General features: G+C 56.8%; 1 protein-coding gene and 1 long non-coding RNA gene across 6 annotated transcripts; one reads left to right on the forward strand and one right to left on the reverse strand.

The window, feature by feature from the left end:
* Positions 1-43: 43 nt before the first annotated feature.
* JUP (junction plakoglobin) lies at positions 44-23,633 on the reverse strand. 5 transcript variants are annotated; one of them, XM_036069128.2, is made up of 15 exons: positions 23,479-23,633; positions 12,938-13,150; positions 11,030-11,289; positions 10,575-10,813; positions 9,625-9,826; positions 8,474-8,618; positions 8,247-8,350; positions 6,750-7,088; positions 5,189-5,344; positions 4,872-4,991; positions 2,406-2,556; positions 2,173-2,294; positions 1,611-1,650; positions 1,173-1,338; positions 44-867 (listed from the first exon to the last, which is right to left on the reverse strand). In XM_036069128.2, exons 2-14 carry the CDS (start codon positions 13,140-13,142, stop codon positions 1,187-1,189), a joined length of 2,235 nt encoding a protein of 744 aa, XP_035925021.1. In that variant the 5' UTR covers positions 13,143-13,150; positions 23,479-23,633; the 3' UTR covers positions 44-867; positions 1,173-1,186. The 5 variants fall into 5 exon arrangements, with proteins under 5 accessions (XP_035925021.1, XP_035925022.1, XP_077921855.1 ...); XM_036069129.2 differs by having other exon boundaries at positions 12,938-13,147; positions 23,479-23,626; XM_078065729.1 differs by lacking the exon at positions 23,479-23,633 and adding an exon at positions 22,908-22,929.
* LOC118520908 (uncharacterized) lies at positions 22,200-24,372 on the forward strand. The gene is made up of 2 exons (XR_004909874.2): positions 22,200-22,847; positions 23,115-24,372. It is a non-coding gene; the product is annotated as an uncharacterized LOC118520908 (long non-coding RNA).
* Positions 24,373-25,844: the final 1,472 nt, after the last annotated feature.

Genomic DNA, 25,844 nt, shown 5'->3' on the forward strand with positions numbered 1-25,844 from the left:
CCTAAACCCCCCCTCCCCACCCCACCGCACAGCCTCCATTAGATCTGTGTGTTAGTTTTATTTTCTTTGCTTTGGTCTATACAAAAAAACCAATAACCAAAAACATAAAGCCAGAATAATAAAACTCTCTGCTGGGACCTCCCCCAGCCCCCCACACCCACGTGCAGGAGGTGGTGGTGGGTTCGAAACAGGAAGGGGAAGAGAAAGCCCCTCACCGCACACCAGAGGGGTCAGCCAAGAGCACTTCTCAGGAGTCAGCTAGGGCGGTTGTGGGTGGGACGGGGTGTGAGGGCGTCATCCCCAGAGCTCCCAGGAAGGGGCCAAAGCCGGTTGAATGTCCTGGAGAGAGGAGCAGGAGGGTCCTGGAGTGGAGGATTCACTCTCTGCATCTCTGTCCCATCTCTGTGGTCCGTCCCTGAACTTTTCAAAAACAAGCTTTGGATTCTGGGCTTTGGGCCTTGAACCTGGGTCCTGGACACCCCAGGGGCTCGGAACAGCTGGTTGGTTGGAGTTCAGTGAGACAATCAGGCCCAGAGAAGGAATCAAAGCTCTGTGGGGCCCGGGCCGCTGGAGTCAGGCCACCTGGGGTGGGGGTGGGGGGTGATTGCTGGTGGGGGAAGACAGCAGGTGGTTGAGTCTAAAGCTTTAGTGCCGGGGCCACAGAGGTGGGGAGGGGGTGTTTGGCCCTGGACCCACAGCCCAAGACAGAAAAGCAGGAGCAGATCATCATCCCAAGAAAGACCCTACAGAGGACCTCTGGAGGCGTGGGGTTCGGCGAGAAGTCGCAGCCCTGCTCCCCTGGGCTCAGGCACTTTTCTGTCTCGCCCCATCGCCTGCACGGAGAGCCTCTCAGATGAGGAACCGCACCTGGGGGTGAGGCAGACACAGAGGGGTCAAGGCAGGCCTGTGGCCCCTAGGAGCTCGTCACCTACCCACTACCCTCAGGAGGGGCAGGACTCCCTGCCCCCAGCAAGATAAGGGACTAAGGCAGGCCAAGGCGCACCCCTTCCTTGGGGAAGCTCAATAGCAAAAGGCACCACACTCGATCCCCCCCGAAAAGAGCCAGGGTTTCAGAGGAAACATGACAGGGCCTCCGTGCGAAGCAGGTTCTAGAGGGGAGGAAAAGCCTATCTCAACAGCCCGCGGGCATGAGGGAGGGCTGTGAAGCCTACTGGAGTGGAGCCGGCTAGGCCAGCATGTGGTCCGCCGTGGGGTAGGGGGGCCTCAGGCCGTCGCTGTAGGTGTCGATGGGATAGTCCCCGTCCATGTCCATGTGCATGTCCAGGGGGTCCAGGGGCACATCGCTCGAGTACATGGGGCGGTAGGTGGCATCCATGTCTGGGGAGGAGAAGAAGGCAAGAGGACCTTCTACGGTCTGCAGACCACCCTGCTGGACAGTCCTCGGTCCATCTGCAGTGGGCCTGACCCCCTCTCCAAACTCCCACATCAGGGGGCCTAGACAGGAATATGTGTGGATACTACACAGTGGCTGCCATGGGTCCTTTGGCCCTGGAGCTCACATCCTTCCTTCGCTCCTTCGCTCACGTCCACAGAGATCCCACACCTTAGTAGGCACTCAGTGGTCCCTGAGGAACTCTGCACACACTTACCATCTGCATAGGGTTCATTGATGGGGATCATGCTCTGGGCCTAAGGAAAGACACAGAGAGACATTGGGGGAGGGGGGAAGGGTGGAAAATGTAGGCTCTGGGCTGGGGGTGGACAGCTAGAGAGGCTGCTAGAAAGGGGGCCACGGAAAAGCAATGACCCCTCAAAGGAACAGAGGATGAAATGGAGTTACACAGTGCCCCAATGGGCTCCTCTCCTCAGGCACCCCCCCTAGGGAAGGTCCCACCATTCATGCTTGGGGGCACCCACAGAACTAGAGCAGCCCTGGGGACAGCAGTGCATGGGATGTCTTGAGAGCAGGTACCAGGAGCTGCCCCCCACCCCCGCACCAGGATCAGACAACATAAAATTGCCACTCTGGCAGGTCAAAAACAGATAGTTTAACCTACTACTTCCATCTGCTAGAAATTGTCATCGATGATCCAGTTATAAAATAAAAATCTACAAAGTTGATAGTGTAGTAGGAGCCCCCTTAAAAGTGCTGTCCTTGTGCAGTGTGCAACTTGCACAACCATACACTGCAGTCCAGCCCAGGATACTCACAGCCTCCCAGGCAGCGGGGTCATGCTTGAAGAGGGAGTTGGTGAGCTCCACAGACACGCGCTTACGGTAATCTGGGTTCTTGTCCTCGGAGATGCGGAACAAGACAGCAGCAGCGTAGGTGGCTGAACAGAGAGAAAAGGAAAAACCAGTTCAAGCGCCTGCCTCCACCCGGGCTGGAGGACCAAGACCCAGCCCTCCTCTGCCACCCCCTTGCCCAGAGCACAGCCCCTCACCAGTGCCCTCGTTGTGGGAGTGCAGGAGCTCCATGAGTGGGGCCGAAGCGCCCTCAGCGTCAATGGCATCAGCAGCCTCCTTGTCCTGGGCCAGCTCGCACAGGACCCCGGCGGCCACGCGCTGGATGTTCTCCACGGACGAGTACAGGAGCTGGGGGGAGGGCGCAGGGGGTGGGCGAGGGGTGCAGGTGGGTGAGGTGTAGGGCAGGAGGGCAGCCCACCACCCAGCCCTGTCCACCTCCACCTCCCTTCTCTGGATTTAACACAAGGCTCCTACTGGAAAGTGTGGAAAACTCCACCTCCCTTCTCTGGATTTAACACAAGGCTCCTACTAGAAAGTGTGGAAAAGTCTAAGGGAAGTATAAAGAAAAAGGAAAGAAAACCAGCCACAACTCCCTTACCCACCTACGGCCTCTGGCGAGTTTCCATCAGGTTTTTATCATAGTCCTGTTTTACGCCTATCTATATAAATTTTGATCCCTGCTTTTTTTTTAGCATTTTTTTTTTTAAGATTTTATTTTTAAGTAGAGGCGCCGGCATGGTGCAGACGGTTGAGCATCTGACTCTTGGTTTTGGCTCAGGTCATGATCTCGGGGTCGTGAGGTCGAGCCCGCAGTGGGCTCTGCCCTCAGCGCGGTGCCTGCTTAAGACTCTCTCTGCCCCTCCCCCCACGTGCTCACTAGCACGCACCTCTCTCTCTCTCTCTCTCTTGCTCAGATAAATAAATAAATCTTAAAAAAAAAACCAAACCAACAAAAAAGATTTTATTTTTAAGTAATCTGTACACCCAACATGGGACTCAAACTCACAACCCCAAGATCAAGAGTCGCACACTCCGTCAACAGAACCAGCCAGGTGCCCTGCAGCATATATTTTGATATTTTGATTCCTGGTTGTCTTTTTTTTAACCTCATACTGTAACATAAGGCATTTTCCTACGTTATTAAAAAATTTTTCCTAGAAATCTATGAGTCCATACTGGTAAAAAAGAGAATACTAAAAAGCCAAACAATAAGAACAACAAAAACAAACAAACAAAACCCCTCATGGGTCACAACTGGGGGTCACAATGGCACCGATGATCCCTTACTCTGAACTCTAGTACTTAAAGGGAAAAGATTTCAAAAGCAAAAAATCCTTCAACTCACGGTATACAGCCATATGATATAACAGATCATTCTTTTTTTTTTTTAACCACTCCCTTATCATTGGCCACTCATTTTGTTTTCAATTATTGTAAGTAGCATTGTGATTGTTGACTGTAGGTATAAATTTTTGCCATGTTTTAAATTATGTTAAAATGATGTCACAAGGAAAAAGTCCCAGACTTGGTGGAGCCCGACGAAGGGCTCAATCCCACGACCCTGAGATCATGACCTGAACGGAAATCAAGAGTCGGAGGTGCCACCCACGAGCCCTGGACATGAATATCTCCAAGGCTCTCCATATAGACGGCAGAATCGCCTTCTGGGGCTATTTCATCACACCTTTGCCAGCCCAGGGCACTACCCACCCCCCCTTTTTCCCCCCTAATTTGATAGTGGAGAGTGGGATCTCACTGGGAGCATCAGCTTCATTTCTTTAAACTCCTGGGGTTGAGCACTGCTTGTTTATGAGCAACCTGGGGACTGCTTCTGCCTCTGCCCATCTAACCACTGGGGTCTAGCCTTAGTGAGCTCTTTCATATGAAAGGTATTAAACTCTTGTCTATTGTGATACTTGGCAAACATGTTCCCAGTTTGCTACTGACTTTTTCATGCTTTTTAGGCTGTTGTTTTGTTTTCTTTTAAGATTTTATTTATTTACTTGACAGAGAGAGACACAGCGAGAGAGGGAACGCAAGCAGGGGGAGTAGGAGAGGGAGAAGCAGGCTTCCCGCTGAGCAGGGAGCCCAATGCAGGGACTCGATCCCAGGACCCTGGGATCATGACCTGAGCCAAAGGCAGACACCCAACAACTGAGCCACCCAGGTGCCCCTAGGCTGTTTCTGATGTACAGATGATTTTAATGTTTATGTGGTTGAATCTGGAGATATTTTTCTTATTTGTGATCTCTTTCCTTGCTTTTTTTTTTAATTTCTTTTAAGATTTTATTTATTTGAGAGAGAGACAGAGATAGCATGAGCGGGGAAGAGAGGGAGAAGCAGGCTCCCCACTGAGCAGGGAGCCCGACATGGGGCTCGATCCCAGGACCCCTGGATCATGACCTGAGCCAAAGGCAGACGCTTAACCGACTCAATCACCCAGGCGCCCCGCTTTCCTTGGTTTTGAGCTTGGAAAGCCATTCCCATGCAGGGATTTGCTAAGTGGTCACTCCTGGTGTGGCCACTTTGCTCCACACTCCTCCAAAGACCTCTTGCTGCGTGGCCCAGACCCACCAAACCCATGGCTGCCAAGCTTCCCCTTTCAGTAATGAGGATGAGCAGGGGTTGGAGGGTCCTCTCCTGTCCACCTGCCCCAGACTCACCTGTACAAACAGGGGGATGGTGTTGAGTCGGAAGATCTCCATGCGGTTCATGGGATCCCGGGCGAGGATGTGCAGGGCTCCGGTGCAGCCCTCCACAATCTCCTCCATCCTCACACCGTCCTGCACAAGACGAGGCATTGGGGACGTGGCAACTAATGGCCCTTGGACCTGGCCACACACCCCCAGCATGACAATCTGACAAACCTCACGGGGCCTCAGAGTCCGCCTCCGTGACAACTTGCCTCCCCACTTACACACACGCGCACACATACGTGCACAAACAGGACAGCTCCGACCCCCAGGGAGGGCTCGCTCACCGTGTAGGGCTGCTGTGTGCCTGCTGCCACATGGCGCTGGGCATCCTGGTGAGCCTTGACCAGCAACTGGACGAGGCGGGGGATAACCGCCGCCTCCTGCAGCGGGGCGTGGTTTGCTGGGCACAGGGCCAGATTCCTGATCAGGCCGATGGTTGCCTGATAAGAAAAAGGACGATAATAGGGACATTTCGTGGACATCTGAAGAATCCCAACTTCCCAGCATCATCTCCTCCTTCCCTTGTCATCTCTCCATCCCCCAGGCCAGACACAGGCATGCTGGAAGATCTCCAGACCATGAGACCACTCCCAGCCCATGTCCCTTATTCCACAGGATCTGTGGGTCCTCATGTTCAACTCTAGTAGCCCCTGCTAAAATGATATCCCATTCCAGAACATTCTACCAGCCCCGTGCCCTGCCCCCACCCATCCTTTCTCTTAACAACCTCCCCCGCCCCCAGACACCAGAGTCTTACTTGCTTTTCTGATAATTCCCAAACCCTGATTATCAGCCTTGCTATGGCTGACCCCAAAGCTTCCTGCTTTAGTGATACTCATATTACAATCAATCCCCAGCAAGGCAGTTCTGGGAAGAAGCCTCCTCCCCAGGGCACCCCATCTCCCAGGGGCCACTCTGGCCTGCCACGGTCCCTCAGGCTCTTGCAAAGCAAGCTCTCACCTCACCTGACCCTCAAAACAAGAAGCCAGGAAGGCGGCGACAAAAGTCATGAGAGGTGAGGACATGAGCACAAGGTAGATGACCTGCCATGGCCACTTGGCACTTAGCTGCTAGGTCAAACCCTCCCCCCACCTCGGGCTTGCAGTAGGGACCAACCTCGAGGAGGGACCACATGTTTTTGTTTTCTCACTATGGATTTTAAAAATTCAATGTATAGGGGCGGCTGGGTGGCTCAGTCGTTGAGCGTCTGCCTTCAGCTCAGATCATGATCCCAGGGTCCTGGGATCAAGCCCCGCATCAGGCTCCCTGCTCCGCGGGAAGCCTGCTTCTCCCTCTCCCACTCCCCCTGCTTGTGTTCCCTCTCTGGCTGTCTTTCTCTCTGTCAAATAAATAAAACCTTAAAAAAAAAAAAATTCAATGTATAACTCCTTAGAGCCATTCTTATCTGTACTGTCCAACTGTCTAAAATTTCACCAATGGGAGCCCCGCCAGCTGGCTCTCCTCGACCCAGGCAGCCCCCTTCACACCCTTAACTCCGTATGGCAGACACTAAATGTCCCCCCAGAACCCTATTTTTTGTCTTGTTAGCGTCCCCCCTGAACTGTAGCAGGACACATGGCCTTCTGACACAGGATACTTTGCTAGCCTCCTTGTATCTAGATGTGGCAACGTGACCAAGACCCGAAGTGTGAGCAGAAGTGATGTGTCCCATAGACCAGCCACATCGCCTTGGAACCTGTTAGAAATGCAGCGTCTCGAGCCCAGCCTTCGGGACTCAGGGCCTCTGGGTCACAGCAGCTTTGCCTGTAGCCATAACAGCTCCTAATCCCGCCCGCAGAGAGCGCCTTCCCCTTGCCGAAGCCCTCCTGCGGCCACAGTCCGCACCTTGACCAGCGGCCACTGGTTGGGCTGGTTGAGCAGCTTGACAATGGCCGGGATGCCATAGTTGAGGCGCACGGAGTTCTGGGCCATCTCAGCCTCGGGGTGGCGGCTGGTGAGGTGGCGCAGGGCACAGACGGCAGGCTCCGTGATGTCATCCTTGTCGCCGGCACGCAGGATGGCGTGGATGAGAGCCTCCACGCCGCTGTTCTGGGTCACCAGCGTCTTGTTCTTGCTGTTGTTGCACGTCAGGTTGGACAGAGTGCCCGTGGCACAGGTGAGGACGTTGACGTCGTCCACACTCAGCTGGTTCACCAGAATCTTCAGCACGCTCTCCAGGCCCTCCTGTAGGTTGTGGGGGAGGCAACGGAGAGTGAGGGAGATTCCCCGCTCCCAGGAGTCTTCCTAAATCTGTCCGGCGGCGGGGTGGGGATGGCCTGACAGGGTCTGAAGCCCACTCAGCTGACAGTCAATGGGCCCTGCCCGCGTGCCTCGGAGCCCCCATCCCCATGCGGCTATCCCACCGGGCAGCTGCCGCTCAGAGCAGCTTGCCCACATACCCACAGCCAGCGGGCCGGCTGTGAACCCAGGCCTGTCTCTAAGCTTGTGCTCTTCCCTCCCACCCCCTGCCCCTCTGCGTCCTCAGACCCAGGCAGGGCCGGGAGGAAATTGTTGAGGCCACGTGCTTCCGTGGCCCAGCTGGCCTGCTCTTCCCGGCTTCTCATCTTTCTGGGCCTTCGTGCTGCCCTCTCAGTGGTCCCCAGGCCAAATGTAGTTTCAGGGAACATCACTGACCCAGAAGCCCCACTTCTCCCAGGGGGAGCCCCAGGGGCCTTGTGGTAGAACAGGAAGACTCCAGGCTCTGGGATGACACTGCTGAGTCCCAGCTCTGCCGTTTACTAGCTGTGACCAAAGGCCATTACATAATCCCCTGGGCCCCTGTTTCTTCACCTAACCACCTGGGTCCCCTATTCCACCTCTAGCTGTTGAAAGGGGTAAGCGAGCCAATGTCCACAAGTGCCTAGCAGGGTCCAGCACATGGCCGGGGCTGAATAAACAGCCTATTGATGGGGTGCAGGGGGCCTCTTAGGAATGGTAGTCGGGTTGGAAGGAGGGACCAGGAGTCTTGTCCTAAAACTGCATTTTTCCTTAAACTGTGTGTTTAGTCACCAGAGCCCCCAAGCTATCTCTTGGTACGTTACTGCTGCTCGCCGCAGGATCTAGGTCAAAACTGTTCCCCAGGGACCACCTGAACTGCAGCTTAGGAACATCAGCCCCTTCTTCTATTTCCCTTCCTGAATCCTTAACAGCCATTAGAGCCTTAAGCTAAAGGGAGGAGGGATTTCAGGGTATTTCCAGCCTCAGCCACAACGGGGCAAGATTTATTGGCCTCAGGCCTCCCACGGCTCCTAAGGTCAGAGTTGCAGACAGGAGCCTGCGTGCGGCAAGAGGGGAGGACGAGGTGGCTGGAGAGGTGGACCCAGGCCCAAACGCCTCCCTCACCTGTTTGGTGGCCACGTCCGAGAGGTTGCGCAGGGTCCAGAGGCAGTTCTGTACGAGGCGGGGGCTGTTGCTTGTCAGGTGTTTGCCCAAGGCCTGCATCCCACCTGGGGCATGGGACAGGGAGCACGTCGGCCATGGGGAGCATGGCTCACCAAGCCTGGCTGCTGGACAAGGCCCCCACCCCAGCCGTCCTGGCCACGTGGGCCATCCTTGCAGGCCATACTCACCAGCCTCCACAATGGCAGGCTTATTGCTGGGACACACGGACAGCACCTTGAGCACACGGCTGGTGGTCCAGAGCAGCTTCTCATAACTGTAGTTACGCATGATCTGCACGAGGGCCTGGGGTCCTCCGTTGGCCAGGATGATGAGCTGAGGGGGAGACGGTGGAGAACGAATGTGAGACAGACAGGAAGTATGACAAGGAACAAGGAAAGGAGAGGGGGTGACAGAGCTGTCACTACTGAACTTCAGCGAAAACCTGAATAGCTTTTGTGACAACTAAAAATGCCAAAATTTTGAAAAAAGGATAATACACAATGCTGACAAGGATGAGGTGAAACTGTACTAACAGACACCACCACTACCAACGCTGTAAGTGATACAATCCTTCTGGAAGTAAGGAAATATTAAAAACCCTCAGCCCCACTGTTGAAAAAATTGTCCACTCTTTGGGAAAAGCTGTGTGCCCAAAGATGCTCATTACAGCATTGTTTATAAAGGTAGAAAATCAAGAGCACTCTAAATGCCCTCCCTAAGAATAACGTCTGGGGCCCCCACTTCATGAAATGCTATTTGCCACGATAGAGGGTGATTCTGAAGATACAGGGTGATTCTGAAGATACAGAAAAAAAAATTTTAAATACATAGACAACAGGGGCACCCGGGTGGCTCAGTAGGTCGAACCTCTGCCTTCAGCTCGGGTCATGATCCCAGGATTCTGGGATTGAGCCCCGCATCAGGCTCCCCGCTCAGGGGGAGTCTGCTTTTCCCTCTCCCTCTGACCCTTCTTGTGTGCTCTCTCTCACTCACTCTCTCTCTCAAATAATAAATAAAATCTTTCAAAGAAACATACAGAAAACAGATGCAAAGTTGTACATTTGCCAAGGCTACAACCACGTACAAATACGCCCACAGGACGGCCCTGCAGGAAGCACATGGAGATAGCGGTGGTTGTGTGAGGATGGTGACATTTTTTCCTTTTCCTTTTCCTCAAAATATTCAGCTATATGATGAAAGATGTACAGCTGCGCATACTCATACATTTAACCTAAAAAGGGTAAGGAGGTAACCTAAAAAGTGGCCGGAAGCTGCAGCTGGACAGAAGGTGATGCTCCGCAAGACTGCGGGGCTGGGCTGGGGGCGGCGCACAGCCCACCTTGCTCTCCTGGTTGCCGTAAGCCAGGAGCTGCAGGCAGTCGGTGGTGATGGCCAGGAACTTGGGGTTGTTCTTGTTGAGCAGGGGCACCATCTTCTGCAGCCCATCCGCCAGGCGCACCGCCATCTTGGCGCCCTCCTGGTAGAGTAGCAGGTTGTGCAGCGTGGTGATGGCATAGAACAGGACCGACTCCACGGGGGAGCTGGGACGACGGGCAGGGCGTTAATGCGAGTCGGGTCCCAAGGGCCTGGCGTGAATGTGGGCTACCCCCCTCCCCAGGAAGCCTTCCCCATACCAACACCCCTGTGGAAACAGCCCTTGACGAAAACATCATTGTCCCTTGAGCCCGGCCCCGCTCGGCCCCGCTCGGCCCTGCTCGGCCCCGCTCTTACGCACGGAGCGCACAGTGCGCACCGCTCCTCTCTCCACCAGGACCATGACTCCCCCTGCGCCCAGGGCTGAGCGCACAGTAGGTCTACTAAGGAACTACCACATGGCAGGCCATGTGCTAGAGCGGTCCTGTGAGGGGATCAGAGTATCTCCAACCTCAAGGAACTCACAGCCTGGCATGGATATAAGGAGAAAGACCAATGAACCTTGCAAGCTGCGAAAGATATGGGAGGCAAGGAACTCTCTCTGCTGTTCCCTCTGCCTGGGATACTCTTCCCTTCATCTACCCGGGCCAAACCCCACTCATCCGTCGGCACCCTGCTGTCAGAGTGCACAGAGCTCTGAGCAATCTTGGGCAGACCGCTCCCTAGCCTATACCGGATCCTGGGAACTAACCTGCTAGTTTCTTACATGCCGTCTCCCCTGCTAGGCCGTGAGAAGCTGAGCCCCAGGACTGGGCATGGGGCTGCACCTGGCACACAGTAGGTCCTCGATAAATGTTGTATGGAAGCCCAAGGGAGGGGAGTCCCCAGGATCCCACAGTGAGTAGGGGTGGGTACCTGAGCATGCGGACCAGGGCAGGGATGCCGCCTGACTTGAAGATGGCAAGCAGCCCCTCGCGGTGGTGGGAGAGGTTGTGCAGGATGCTGGTGGTGCAGCGGGCTGTGTCCAGGTCACTGGTGTTCTGCATGGTGCGCACCACGGCCGCCACCAGCTGGGGCGAGCCCATCAGCGCCCGCCGCGACGCCTCTTTCTTGGACAGCTGGTTCACAATCATGGCTGCCTTGGTCACTACCACCTGAGGGGGAGGGGGAGGGATGGGAAAAAGTGAGCAGATGGGCTGGGCCAGCTGCCACTGTGAGATGAAGGGGCCCGGTGAGCCCGTCCACAGAGTTCAGACGGACCCAGCTCAAACTCTCCCCCGCTGATGTGGCCCGGGGTAGGGGGTCCCCTGTAGACACCTGACCTCTCCCCTCTCTGCCCCGCCCCCGCCCTGGCCAGACCCCTCCCAGACCGGGTCCTCATCGTTGAGCAGTTTGGTGAGTTCAGGCAGGGCCCGGGTGGCCAGCTCGGCATCATCCTGGTAGTTGATGAGATGCACGATGGCTGACTTGAGCAGCTGGGACGGCTCGGCCAGCCGCTGCAGGTTGGTGCTCTGACCCTCCACCTGGGTGGCCAGCAGTAGCGAGCTGTCTTCCCCTGTCACACCAGGACACATGGCCTCCCGCACCCGCTTGGCTCTGGCCGTCGTGGACATCTGGTACTCCAGGTCGCCTGGGGGGGGGAGGGCAACGGGCAGGGACTGAGCCATAGGAGGTGCATGGGGGGGGACAATGGTGGGGGGACACTGGGGAGCAGGGCAGGCCTTGTAGACAGCCCACGTGGGTTCCTGGGGCTAGCTCCCACCCCAAGGCCCCAGCGACACCCCTCGCACGGTTCTGCCTCTAACCAGGGGAGGTCACCACTGCCTCAGTTATGTCAGCTGTAAAATGGGGCCCCACCTGTTCTGTCCATCACAGGGAATTCTTATGGGAATTAAATACTAGTTGTAAATCGCTCTGAAAAAAAGGATGTAGTAGTACACACATCCCTACAAAAGTGTTAGTGAATGTTACTATTCATAAGAATAGTTAACATTTTTTGAGTACTTAACTATGTGCTTAGCAGTGAATTAAATGCTTTTCTTATATTTTCTCATTTATCTCATAATAACCCTATAAGTACTGTTATTATCTCCATTTTACAGATGGGGAAACTGAGGCATGGTGAGATTCTAGGAGCCCAAGCTGGGGTCTGAATTCAGACAGCCTGACTCCAGAGCCCAAACCCCAACCCTATGCCCCTCCCTTAACAATCAGGTTGAGGTAGCAGGAGACAACCTAGGTCTCCTCTCAACTCTGAAATCTCATGATTCTAATTATATCCTCATCATCTCCAAAGAAGCCAACTCTCCCATTACATAGGCAAGCAAATAGAGGCCCAGAGGGCCACCCAGTATCATACAGCAGATCAGAGAGAAAGGCGGGAGTGTGGGTTTCAGAAAGCAGGAGGTGGGTTCTCAGCTCAGACTCCGGGTTCCACCCCCTGGGTGGGTCCAGAGTCCCACATATAGGTGCCCAAGCTTCCCAGGCAGCCCGATGCCCTGGGGGACAGACACACAGAGAGGCAGAGGTTCCACCCTCCAATTAGTCGGGAAGGAGGAGACACCCAGAGACCTTTCCCACCTGAATGCTGGGCTTTGAGCTATCAACACAATGACTGGCCTGCCAATGGGCCCTTGCCTGCTGTCAGGGAGGAGAGCCCCGGGCGCTGAGGCTGAGCTCTGCTGGGCCTCCACCTGTGCCAGCCCACCCCGCACCTGTCCCAGCACCCACAGCTCATCCGGCTCAATGTTTGGCTCCCTGGAAGCACCTGTGGACAGTGGTCTAGGGCCCACATACTCCTCTCCCCCCAGAGAGACCAGTGCCCCGGCCGGAAGCCCCAGGGCCAGGAGCCAGCAGCTGGGCTGTCACGCCACCACCCGGCCTCAGGCTATCTGCAGGTCTCCTCCTACCCCCATCGGGAGCCCTGCCTCCCCATCAAATTTGAGGCTCCTGGAGCAAAAGGACCATCTTTCCTGATAGTCCATGGGTCCCCTGAGGGCAATAGTGATGCCTCGACATTATACTATAAGTTCATCGAGGACCAGGACCGTGCCTTCAGTCTGGCAGGAAGAGTCTTGCTTCCTCTCCATACGAGAGGTTCAAGGAAGAGGAATCCGCCGCCCTCTCAGATGGGGGCACCCTGAAGTAGCTGCGCCTCCTCCCTCAGACAGGAGCCCCCTAAAGTCGGCCTCCCTCTGCCCCGACAGGGCCGAGGCTGGTTTTTTGCTGAAGTATTTCCGTGGGAGAGTTTCCATGCAAGAGTCCCCGGGGATCCTGACCTTGGCTCTGGGGCACCTGGGTGTAGGTGGTGGTCTTCTTGAGCGTGTACTGGCACCCACAGGCCTCATCCTCTTCCATGATGCCCTTGCTACTGACCGAGGGCACACAGGTGTTGGCACCCGAGTGGATGCCAGAGTCATAGGTGTACGTCTGCTGCCACTCTGTCACCTTGATGGGCTGTTCGATCAGGTTCATCACTTCCATGGCGGCTGCTGGGGACACAAAGAAGGGACAGGAAATCAGCTGGTTCCAGGGAGGCATCCCAGGATCTGGCCCAGCCCCCAGCTTCAGCCCATCCCCAGGCCCAGGGAGGGACTGCCCACAATGGGATACCCAAGTGTGAGTCCTGGGCTTAGATCTCTAACCTCCAGCCCAGGGTGGAGCGAGCCCTATGGGCAGTGGGGCAGTGAAGAGCCAGATGCCCCAACCCAGCCCTGGGCTCGCTCACCTTGCTGTCCCCGCCCAACACTCCCAGAGCAAAAGGCACTCAGGACCTCCAGCAGCTTCTGGGGTCCTGCACACCCACCCCCATGCATGGGGCTCTCTGGGAAGGTCTCTGGTGAGGCACCTACACCCCAAGCACTGGACAGGAAACTGGGTGGGGCAGGGAGGCAGTCTGACAGGTTTCTCTGGAGAGCCCCGGAGGCTGCTGGGAGCCGTCAAAGGCTCCCTTGGAGACTCCAGGATCTCAGGATCTTTCCTGAAGATGGGGCAAGGATCACAAGTGACCCCAGAGGCCCAAGCCCTGAGATCCCTGTCTCTCCAGCACCCCAGCTCCTAGAAGCCTTTTCCAGAATTCTGAGCCCCACTGACCAGTTCCAGTATCAGCCACATACTACTGGGCCAATTCACCTCTCCGTAGAGCCCAACCCTCATTTGCAAAATGGGGTAATACCACGTCCCTCGCAGGCTGTCGTGAAGGCTGGATTTGTAAAAGACCCAGCCTGGTGCCAGGCACATAGTAGGTGCTCAGTGTTGGTGGCCATGGCCATGCACGTGGCCGTGGCCATATAGGAACACTGTCTCTCCCTCGGAGGGGTTTTCTCACTTCCTGTCCTCCTAGAACCCAGACTAGAGATAAGGGGTGGGGCAGGCCTCGGGAGGGGGGTCACTGCTATTCGGGTACCCCTTCCTCCCCCTGCAGAGACTTGGGGGCACTTGAGGTTCACGAATTGCTGGGCCCTACTGCGGACCCCTGGTGAATTCTCACTTGGTCTGTTGGGCTTCCCTGTCTCGGGAGCTGACCTCCAGAGTCCAACCCCTGGGAGGAGAGGCAAGGGAAGCTGTGCTCCAGGGAGGGCCTGCCCCGTGCCAGAGCGTTCAGGAACGCCGTCATCCGCACAAGCAGCCCAGGGTGGAGCCCAGGGTGGTCCTCCCCCCTTTACGGACAGGGAAACTGAGGCTCCACCAGGGGAGGTGGCACAGCAGAGAAATGGCAGAGCTGGGACCAGGCAGAGGCGTGAGGGATACCCCAGTCTGTGGCCTCTGCACACGCAGTGTGGCCTCAGACAGCAAACAGACCACAGGCCGGTCCACCCACGAAGGTGGACGCGACGCAGCCCCTCAAACCTACTGTGCCCATCGTGACGGGGAACTGGGTAAGGCCCAGGGTGGTTCGGCTGGCTCAGGCAGGCCCCACCCCAGGAACAAGGATCAGCAGGGTATGTCTTCCCAGGGCCACCCTCAAGGAGGAGGATGAATGATCCTCAGGCCTCCCTGCCTTTTATGGTGACACGGGCTCCTTCCCTGCCTGTGAGCGTACCTGAACAGGCAGAGGCAGGAGCCAGACTGGCTCCCAGCCGCCTCCTTCCTCTCCTCCCTTCACCCCAAGTGACTCAGAGTTTCGAGCTGATAAACAGAAGCAGGCCCAGAACGCACCAGACAGCAGGCTGGGTGCCACCAGCTGCACCCAGCTGCTTCCCAGGCACCGGCTATTTCAGGAGGAGCCCCCCGCCCCCGCCCTAACCACACACTGGAGGTGGGAGAGAGAAAGAATAGAGAAGTTTGGAGCAGCAAGCCTGTCACAGAGCCGCCCCTGGGGAGGAGAAAACCCCGGGGAGGAGGCCTTGGACATCCCAGCGCTGCCGAAGGGAGGTAAAACTCCATCAGGACACACAGCTGCGCTGACCCTGTAAATGCCACTACGCCAGGCCGAGGGCGGAGCCCCCATCTGGGCGCTGAGCCGTATAGTCAGATCTGCTCAGGACAAACTGGAAATCTCCAGCCCCGATCATAAGAACGCTCCATCTGAGCCAGGAAGAGCCCCTCCCCAGCAGAGACCGCCGCCTACCCCTGGGGCTTCTCAGCCCAGCCAGAGGGGCGCAGGCCTCACCCTGAACCTCAGAGATCACCCCCCACCACCACCACTTGCCAGCCCCATATCCACGGGGACCACCGAGGTCAAGGCTGGCCACAGGAGGGGCATTTTCCCAGCAGGCCCCTCACCACCCCCCCACCCCCGCCAGCCGCAGGCCTGGAGCCAAGAGAAGCTGAGGGCTGGCGGCTGCCCAGGGCGAGACAGAAGCCACAGGGAGGTCAAAGGATCCATGGGGGAAGGGACACTCAGCTGCTTTTACTGTCAAATGAATCTCACGCTTCCCTCAAAGCCACCCTGGCGGGCATTTATCCACGCCCAATTTCCAGTTGAGAAGACTGAGACACCACCCTGAGAACAGGGCAGTGCTCTGCTCAGATCGGGTCAGCCTCGCTGCACACCGGCCTCCAGCCCGCTAAACAGGGCTGCTCCCCTGGCTCCTAACAGGGGACGCCCTGCGGTCAAGGGGAGTGGGCGGCTGGGGTGTGGGTAGAGCGGAGCCCCTACGAGTGGGCGGAGAGGCTGGGGAGGCCAAGGGGACTCACAGCTGGAGGCAGAGCACCGGCTACGAAATCAGGCGTCCCAGCTCTGCCACAAGCTTACTGGTGTCCTTAGACGATTACTTGCCCTCTGTGCTTCATCCACAGAAAGAGTGGCCCAGCTGATCTCAGAGGAACGTTGATACCTAAGACTCAGGCTTCCCACGACAGACAAGAGAAGGCTGAGGGTGGACCAGGGGAGGGACGGCACACAGTTCAGAGAGGACACACACCAGAACGCTTCTCGAAGAAAGGATCCCGGGGTGAGCTCCTCCTGCAGCAGGAAGGCTAGGAGTCAGACCTCAGGCAGGACTGTCAGGCCGCCCCACCTTCCTCCTCACCAGCTCCCAGGAGAACCAGGGGAATTCTATCACCAAGAAACAAAAGTGCTGTTTGGGCAGTTCCCAGGGTGGAGGGGGCCGCGCCCAGCTTGGTCTCACCCCTCTCCACCCTGGACCCGGCGCGGGACCTGCCCCAATGCCCCCCGGACAGAGCCAGGGTGGAAGCAGGCGAGACAGGCACGGGCCCTGCCCACGCGCTCCGGCCAGAGCCGGGCAGAGCCAGACACGGGGGGCCTTTGTTTAGCAGCATGCTCTACTGTGGGCAACAAGATCACAGCGTGGGGTGGGGACAGCACCGGCGACAGGAAGAGGAGCCTGGGCCCTGGAGAAGGCGCGCCGAGGAGCCTCCCCACAGAGGTCCACAACTGGGTAGGAGTGTGCAGGCGAGCTTTGGACACACCCTGCCCTTCATTCCTGCTTCCTCCCCAGCGTGGCCACCTCAGCAGGCTGCCCCTGGGCACCCTAAGTCCAAGATGGTCCCGGGACAGTGTGGTCCAGTCCTGACACTCAAAATTACTGCCACGGGGTGGGGCGGGGCGGGCTGGCCGGCTCAGTCGGAGCAGCGAGCAACTCTTGACCCCGGGGTTGTAGCTTCTAACCCCATGTTGGGTGTAGCCATTGCTTAAAAATAAAATCTTTTTTAAAAACTAAATAAACAAAAAAAAAACACCCTGCCACCAACCTACCGCCGGCACCTGCCCCCCACCAGCACCGCTGTCAGTAAAACAGGGTCAGTAAAACACCTAGAAACAAGGGCCGGAATGGGCCGCCCAGGAGGCCTGCTGGAAGGAGGCTTAGACACACTGCACGAGGGAGCTAGAAGAGCAGGCAGGGCCCTCCAGAAGTTCCCTGGGCCAGAGGCCAGCAGCCATGCAGACGCTCAGTGACACGGGCTCAGTGACAGAGGAGGGGGCCTGTGGGCAGGGCAGGAGAGCCTGGGAGTCAGGGGAGAGGATCCTTCCAGCCCCGCCACTCACTGGCTATGTGCTCTCGGACAAGTCACCCGATTTCCTTAAGCCTCATGTTCCTCATCTGCAAAGTAGAGATGATCAAGCACTCCTTTCTTGAAACCACGTGTGGTTCGTGGATCTCACACAGCCGTGACCACGGAAGCCCTCTGTCCACAGTAAAGGCCCAGGCCAGCTTTCTTCTATTAGCCAAGCCAAGACATGGCAGAGGAGGAGGCCGGCAGAGTCGGGCCTGGCAAGGGGGCGAGCAGCCAGCCTGCTTTTTGGGACCCAGGACCAGGGAGGGTGTCTGCCTCCCAGCCCCAGGCCCGAGCCCCAGGAGTGGGGTGGGGTGTGGCTGGGGAGAAGGAGTTATGTCCGGTCCAGGAGGGGAGACACTGCTCTCCCACTGCCCTCTGCTCTCTCCTCTCTCCCCAGTCACATGAGCTGCTTCCTGCATCCAGGGGTGGCCAGGCCAGTCAGGCCGGGACATTCCCCACATAGCAGTCCCAGGAGAGAGGCTGGGCTGAGCAGGGTCACCAGCCCCCACCCTTCCGCACTGCCTCTGACTCCAGCAGAGCTTTGGCCAGCGGTCCCAAGAACAGACAGAAACAGACCCTAGAAAAGTAGAGACAGACGTGACTGCTTCCCTTGAGAGCCCTGTCTCCCCCATCAGGCTGGGGCTTCCCAGCTAGGCCTCTCCCCTCAGACTGGTGGCCTCAGCAGCAAACACCCCACAGACGAGAGGTTCCTTGACAGAATTCCGTAGTCTCTCCTTTCAGAATGGTCATTCCAAGCAGAGACTGAAATGGGCACTACATATGGCCAGGGCCCTGGGGACAGGAGAAGACAGAGGAGCCCATCCTCCTGGATGCTTCCAGAGGAAAACCCTCACTTCCGGTCTGGAGGACAGCCCAAGCTGCGGCCCAGGACTGGCTGGGGGTGGGGGAGGCTCAGGTCAGGCCATCCCAGCTGCTGTTTGTTTTCTTCCTTCTGGGCTCCTTCCCAAAGCAAACAAACCAGGGTGGGAAAATGAAGGGGACTTGGAGGAGAGGGAAATGCAGGGCCAGGTGGCTCGACCCTGAGGACCTCCGGGCTCCCCTGCGGAGGACTCCAGCTGGAGCTCCCGTCTCTGCTGGTGACCCTCTGTGGGCAAAAACCCAAACTGGCGGATCACCCCACACCAGGGCTCCTGAGAGTGGAAACACACCGCACCCAGCCTCAAGAAACAGCAAAGGGTGACTTGTGTCAGTGGGGCCTCACACACCAGGGCCTCCGGGGGGGCTGGGCAGCCCTGACCCCAGCTGGCATCCTCTCCTTAGGGGGTGATCCCCCAGGGTTTCATTCTGCAGGGATCTGCCTGACCCTCTCCCGGAAGTACAGGGAAGAACCAACCCTGAGTTCCCTGTTCTGCATTTGCTGGAGAAAACTAGGATTTGGATAAAGGTTTGGTTAAAATTTGTTATTGTCTACAGAGCGTGAGATCATCAAGATAGAGGCTAAGAAACAAGAAAAGAGGGGCGCCTGGGTGGCTCAGTCGTTAAGCGTCTGCCTTCGGCTCAGGTCGTGATCCCAGGGTTCTGGGATCAAGCCCTGCATCAAGCCCTGCATCGAGCCCCGCATCGGGCTCCCTGCTCAGCGGGAACCCTGCTTCTCCCTCTCCCACTCCCCCTGCTTGTGTTCCCTCTCTCGCTGTGTCTCTGTCTGTCAAATAAATACAATCTTTAAAAAAAAAAAAAAAGAAAGAAAGAAACAAGAAAAGAGAGGGAAAGAAATGTTAGTGTTGGGATTATGGATGATTTTTTTTTTCTTCTCTTGTAAACTTTTCTAAACTTTCCAGTTATTTTTTACAATGATCAGATGTTACTTTTTCAATCAACAGGGAGGAGGTGTCAGAGAGTCCAGCCTCCTCAGCATCCCCCAAATAAGCATACTGATTGCCCAGCCCCATCCCAACTCTGCCTGTCCCAGACACTCAGCCCAGTGTCCCTACAGTGGAGAAGGAAAGCAGACCTGTGAACCCACACTCTGCAGGTCACAGAGAGCTGAGCTTCTTGTCCTGAGGGCCCCAAAGGCTGAGGTGCCAGGAGGCTGAGCAAAGAGCTTTCTCTTCAGGCCTGGCCAAGGAAGTTGCTAGAAACTGGGGCAGTCCATGCCCCCAGACTGCCATCAGATTCAACCATGTCCCAGGAGAGAGGCCTCAAAATGTCACTTGCAGGGACACAAAGCTGGGTGGCCTGCCCCAGCCACACCTCTCTTTCTCTTCACAGGGGTCACTGGGCCAGCCGGCTCATAGATACCTGTCCCTCTTACCGCCAGGACTCTCTTCTCCCAGAAGACACACCCTGCGTGTTTTCCCAGGGACCCCAACAAACCTCAGACTGGCACCAAAGGTACTGACTCCTGCCTGCCCTCTCTCCCGGGCACGATGGCCCTCCTCCAACTCCCGCAGACAGAACCCTGCTTCCTCCTCTTCAGAGAAGAGTCGCCTCTGACCTTCCATCTCTCCCTCTTTTTTTTTTGTTTGTTTGTTTGTTTTTTTTTTTCCATCTCTCCCTCTTACTCAGCAATGCAAGAGCTCATCTCTAACAGACAGGAAGTCCTTCCTCCTGTCTAGCCTCCATTCGTTCCCTAAGAGCATCAGTCCCCATGGCTCTTGTGTCCCCAAGGGTGATGGAAAACCACAAGCTCAGCACCCTCTTTATAGCATCAGTCAGGACTGAGATCATTCTCTTTCCTTCTCTGTCACATCAAGTCCCCTCAGCCTTCTCTTCTCCAGGATCAATAATCCCCATGCCCAGGGGCCCCTCTTGACCTCAAGGGATCCAAAAGCCCAGTGCTGACAGGCTCAGTGCCCAGGCTGCACCCACACAGAGAGAAGCCCCATTTTCCAGGCCCATCTGGTGTCAGGTGCCCGGTTGGCAGAGGTGACAGGTCTCAGAGGGCAGTGACACCAGCCCCTCCCTCAGGGACCAAGGCTCTGGATGACCCCACCCCATCACCAGAAAGGCCCTCCCAGGCTCCCAGGCTCCGGGGCTCCCGGGTTCCCAGTCTCCCAGGCTCCCGGGCTCCCAGTCTCCTAGTCTCCCAGGCTTGCAGGCTCCCAGGCCCCCAAGCAGAGGACAGCCAGCTCTCGGCCCCAGAGCAGCCAAGCAGTACTGACTGGCACAATCCTATAGCCCAGTGGCCCAGTCCTAAATCTGACTCTCATTTCTCTCTCCTCCCCAGGGACCAGGCTCCCCTTTATGTTGGCACAGCCCCAGCCCCAGGCAAAGCAGAAAGCCCCACTCCCTATACAGGGACAAGCCCAGAACAGCTCAGGATCTGGCCCGGCGCAAGCCAGGAGGCAGCAGCAGCTTTGACCCCTGCCCTCCTCTGCCCCACCAGCCTCCTCCACACATGGCCACAGCCCCTGGCCCTGGGGAGATGGCCCCCTCCCCCAGGAACTAAAATCCAAGCCATGGAAGTTTCAGAGGGCTGGAGGCTAGGACATGAGTCACCCCCTCCTGACCAACCTGCCCCCACCTTCACCACCCACACAAACCTGGCTGGGTCATTTAGAATTCTCTTCTCCCCAAACTCCCAGGCAGAGGCTCTCAAAGAGCAGGAGCAGGTTCTTCCCAGAGCTGCAGTTGGGTCATACATGATACAGCAGGATGGGCTCTGGGCTTGGAACCAGAGGACCCAAAGGCTAGTCTTGACCCTGCTTGGGTCTCGATGTGCAACTTTGGGCAAGTTACTTAACTCCCCTGAGTTTCAGTTTCCTCATCTGCCAAATGGGGTAATGATACCTGCCTCTAGGGATTGTCGTCAGGAATAAGTGAAAACACTCAAAAAAAGAAAAGTGCTGGTATCTGTAAAGTCCTCCCGTGCATTTTTAGTTACCATTTGTCAAGCACTTATTGGGTCGTGGGTATTACTCCCATTTTGCAGAGGTCACTGAGGCTCAGAGAGATGAAGGGACCTGACCAAGGCCACACAGGTAATGAGTGGCAGAGCTGAGATTCAAACCCAGCTCAGTCCACGCCCATTTCACTGTGCTCAGAATTGGCCCACGGCCCTTCCACTGACAGTCAATCACCCCATCTCATTCTCAGGTGGCTCTTCTCCCCAACCCCTCATCAGGACCTGCCCCTCCAGCCTCCAGCGGGGAGCCTCAGCGGGGAGCCTCAGCGCTGGCAGCCAGAACAGAGGTTCCAGAGGGAATGGGGGTGGGGCAGGGTGGAGAGGGCTCCTGTCACCCAAGCTGGTGCTTGATCTAGCAAGAAATGACTCATTGGATCCTACCTTTTCCCCCTTCTACCTCCCGTCCGAGAACCACCAGCTGCCACCAGGCACCTCCTAGCAATACTTCCTCAGTATTATCTTTTGATCACAGTCACAGACCAGATTAGCTAAACTAATCATTTAACCAATGTAATTACAATGCCTTCCCCTCCTCCACTTTGGCACACAGAAGAGGGAAAACAGGTTATTTTTGCCCAAATTCCATGACCTTTTGGCTCCCCAGAGGTACACTACCCATTAGAGAAGAAGGATGGGGTTCCCTCCTCAGCCTCCCCCTAACTCAGGGCACTCCACGGGGACGGGTCTGACCCCTGCCCACTCCCCCAACTACAACCAGGAAAGAGGTGGTAGGGTCTTCCCAACTGAGTCAGGCCAAGCAACCCTGATTCCCTCCATACTCCCTTCACCCCCGAACTAAGGGAGAGCCTGGCTCTTATATTTCCCCTCTGGTCCCCAAGGAGGCTGGCGTCCAAATCCCTGCAGAAAGACCACACTTCAGATTTTTAAAAACCAGTGCTGAAAGCCTGGTGATCTCCAACTCTGCCCAGGGAAGGGGCTCTCAGGAAATTGGGGTGAAGGGAGCCCTCCTGCAGCTCTCCCGAAACCTTCTGCCGCATAGCCTGTCCCACTCACCCCACCCAGCTCTCTCAGAAAGAGGTGGCTGGGAGACTGACTGCAAAAGCCTCCCGAAGGAATGCACCTTCAAAACCCAGAAATCAAATGGAAACCAAACCCCAAGCTCCACACTCTCCGGCCTCAAAGACCAGCCAGCTATATAAGGTGGGGGATGGGGCAGAGGGGGGAAAAGGCCAGAACAATCGCTCCCCCCACCCTCTTCAGTTTGGCCGCCCCACCCCCATTCCTGGGGAGGGGGCAAAGCTTGGGAGAGAGCCACTGGCGCAGGCCTCAAGCGAGGGGGTGTGGTGGTCCCCGGAGGCAGGAAGAGAAGGAAGAAGCTGCTTCCCCTTTGGCCCACCCCCCCACCCCTGCCCCCACCCCGGGCCCCAGGGGCCCAGCAAACAGGATGGAGGTGGGGGCAGGGAGGATAGGGTCAGAGCGCAGGCACTGGCCCGGGCTCAGCCGGGCCAACTGGGGGAGGGGGCTTTGTCCCAAGACGGACCCCCTAAGCCTGGGGGGAAAGCCCTTGGGCAAGGAGGCAGTTAAACCCGCAGAGAAAGCTGCCGTGAATACTTCCTCCTAGAAAGTTTGTTTGGGGTGATTTTTTCGACAATAAGAGGTTAGAGAAGAAGAGTAGTCCTGTTCCCCTGTCGACGTTCTGGAAGCAGCAGCTACTGGAAACTGGGCCAGGGAATTCTCCAACCAGGCACGACCCCTCCGCTCAGACCCCAGTCCGAGCCACGGGTGCCAGACACCAGCTGGGCGCGCAGCCGGGCCCTGCGCCAGTCCCGCTGTCATCCCATCCCACCTCGGATGGCGGAGCCCTAGCCCGGCACCCACCGGGGCGGAGAGAGGCGCCGCAGGTACAGTACCGACGAGACCGGGGCGCTGGAGGGCTGGGCCTCTGCACTCCGAGTGCTCACCTGCTCCGCAGGTGGGGCCCGCGACGCTGGGAAAATGTGCGCTCGGCCCCCACGGTCGGGCAAGCCGGGCGCAGACAATAGGGCCCCACCCAAGCCTGGGGGAGTAGAGAGGGAGGGAAAGCGAAGATGACGCGTGAGATGGGGTGAGGGTGGCCCCAAAGACAGCAGCGGCAGCAAGTTTCCCGAACTGTACATTCCTGACTACAGAGTGAGCCCTGGGACGCAGAGGAGCAGGGCAAAGTCTCCCTCACAAGAGTCAGGGCGAAGAGTCGGGGATGCGGCGTCGGGCGAGCTCCACCGGCCGCAGGTCAGGCGCGACCCCAGAGGCACCTGCCCTCATCCCTCCCCGCCCTTCTCTGATCTCCAGCTCACGCAGCCCCCAGCGCACAAGGCCGGAACCTCGCGCCCCCTGAGTCGCCGCGCCCAAGGACCCCAGCGCGCCCCCTGCCGCCGGTGCAGGGTGGCGCTCCCTGGCTCGCTCCCTCACCTGCCCGGAGACGGCGGGGATCGGCCTCTCGGCCGCTCGCCGCCCTTCCCTCGCCCCAGCGATCCCCGCCCCGATCGTCCGCACCTGCTTGTGGAGCCTGGCCGGGCTGGCTGTAGGGGTCGGGCCGGGCTGGGAGCCGGCGCGGGCAGCGAACTGAGCTCGGCGCGCTCGGTCGGCGGCTGCTCCGAACTCTGGCCAAGGCAGCAACTCAGTAACCGAACAAAAGGCGAAAGGACCTGACAGCCAAGCCACGCCTCTCGCCCCCTCGAAGCTCCGCCCCCGAGGGAAACGCCCACCCGCTGATGAGGGTTCACTGGCTGCCTCTCCTGACTGTCCCATCGAGGGGCGGAGCCTCGCGCCCAGTCCTCTTCCACCGCCGCCTCTGTTTATCCGCTGGCCATTGGCCCCAGGGACTGCTAGTCGGCTCTGGGGACGGCCTCCAACTTGAGGTTCCATCCTCACTCCGCACCTATTGGCAGATAGAAGGTTACTTCCTCCTGATTGGGCAAGGGATTGTCAGTAAGACTAAGGAAAGAACCAATGGGAAGGATGGGGTGTGTCTTGCCCCACCCTAACTCTGAGCAGGTGAGACTCATTACTCTCCCCTTCCCCCTACCTGTCCAACAGGTGAGTCAGGAGGCGCCATGGGAAAGGACAGACGCCTTTACAGGCCAGCCAACTCAGCGTCAGGCATGATGCTTCTTTGGGCTTATTCACCCTTGCCACAGAGGGATAATAACATATTTGTATAGCATTTCATAGGCTTTTTTTTTCTAGGTTGGGATTTTTCCCCCAAAGACAAGAGTGCTCGTGAGATTTCGAATTAGAAGGCCTGGGTTTGGGTTCTGCCACTTAGTAGCTGTATGATCTCAGCCAGTTACCTCATCTTTCATCCTGTTTTTCTTCATCTGTAAAATGGGTACATTAGCTGTAGGTCTCATGGGGGGTGCGGGAATAAAATTAAGGTTTGTGAAATCATTTGGACAACCGCTAAATGTTAGAATTTAAAGATATGGAGGGTTTTTGTTTTGTTTTTTAATTCTCACGACAATTCTGAAAAAAATTTAGGACAACAAAACGAGCCTCATTTCAACGATGGGGAAGCTGAAATTCAGAGAAGTCACAAAACAACAAAGTGGCATATCCTCCACTAGCACCCCTTTCTTCTAATTTCAAGGCCCACCAAACGCATGCGCCCCTGGTGGAATAATAGCTTAGACATAAAATGTCAAAAGCAGCGGGGAGGGGTGGCGGGAAAGGCAAAAGCAAATATTCTGGGCAGAGACAGAAGAACAAAGATTTGGGACAAAGGGAAAGTAGTGGTGGGTTTGGGAAAAAAAACAGGCATCGGATCTAAAGGAAATCAACACTAGCATAAAAGAAATGGGGCAGCAGCCCCCTCAGTGGTGGAAGACTGTGGGTCGGTGATCAAAAAGAACTTCCCAATAGGCAAGCGAGTTAAGAAGACAAGGGCCTTTCCGTCCTGTTGGTTAATGAAATGGGTGCCCGCTCTCGTGGATGTACAGTCCGCTGAGCTTACTACAGACATTCATTCAAGGCACCAGATTGGACTCTGGTAACACAGAAAACCACAAGGATCCCAACCCTCGAAGGGTTCCCGGAGAGCTAAGTGTAAACAGGTCATCTTAGCCACTCTGGGTGTGTGGTAATTGGGGGAGTGGTTGTCATGAAAAGGTCCTCCCTCAAACAAGATCTGTAGTCCCAAAGCTAGCACCCCAGCAGTATACTTGACCACTTTCCCACCAGAGAAAGGAGTGATGGCCCAAACAGTCTCACTTCTGAGGCTTGTGCCATCCAGGAAGCTTTCCTGGAGGGGGCCAGGGAGACATCAACATCCTTAACCAGGTACCATCCCACATGCCAGGGCCACTGCCCTTCACTTAGTTTCCTTGACTCCCCCTCCTCTTGCTTTTCTGAGTATCTTCCTCCCTACCTTATCCTTGCCCACCCCTCCACCTGCTCCCCCCAACCCCCAGCCAGGCTGTACAGTGGCCAGCCCTCAGCTTAGGAGGAATAGAGCTCCCAGCCCTAGGGTTTCACTTCCTCCCTCTCCCTACTCTCCCCATCCCCTGCCCATTTCCCCACCCCCAGCCCTGCCCATAGACGCACATACTTCCCAGACTGGAGCCTGACTTCACTCTTTCCTTCCTCTCTTCCTCTCTCTGCATACAGGCTGGTTGATGACAGAGAGGTGGAAGAGCCTGGTGGAGCAGGGGGGCACAAATAGGGCTTCAGAATAAAGCCTCTGTGTATGTGTGTGTATCTCCCCAGAATGTTCCCTGCATGTCAGCCTGGAACAAGCTGCAACATGCTGGCCCCACAGCTAAGCATCAGGCTGGGACTGGGTGGAGGTACCACCCACAGCAGCAGGAAAGACTGGAATAAGAGCTGTGACTCCTCCCAGATCAAGGGATTTTCGGCACATTTAT

This window comes from Halichoerus grypus, chromosome 2 (genome assembly GCF_964656455.1).
Source record: "Halichoerus grypus chromosome 2, mHalGry1.hap1.1, whole genome shotgun sequence".
Classification (NCBI taxonomy): domain Eukaryota; kingdom Metazoa; phylum Chordata; class Mammalia; order Carnivora; family Phocidae; genus Halichoerus; species Halichoerus grypus.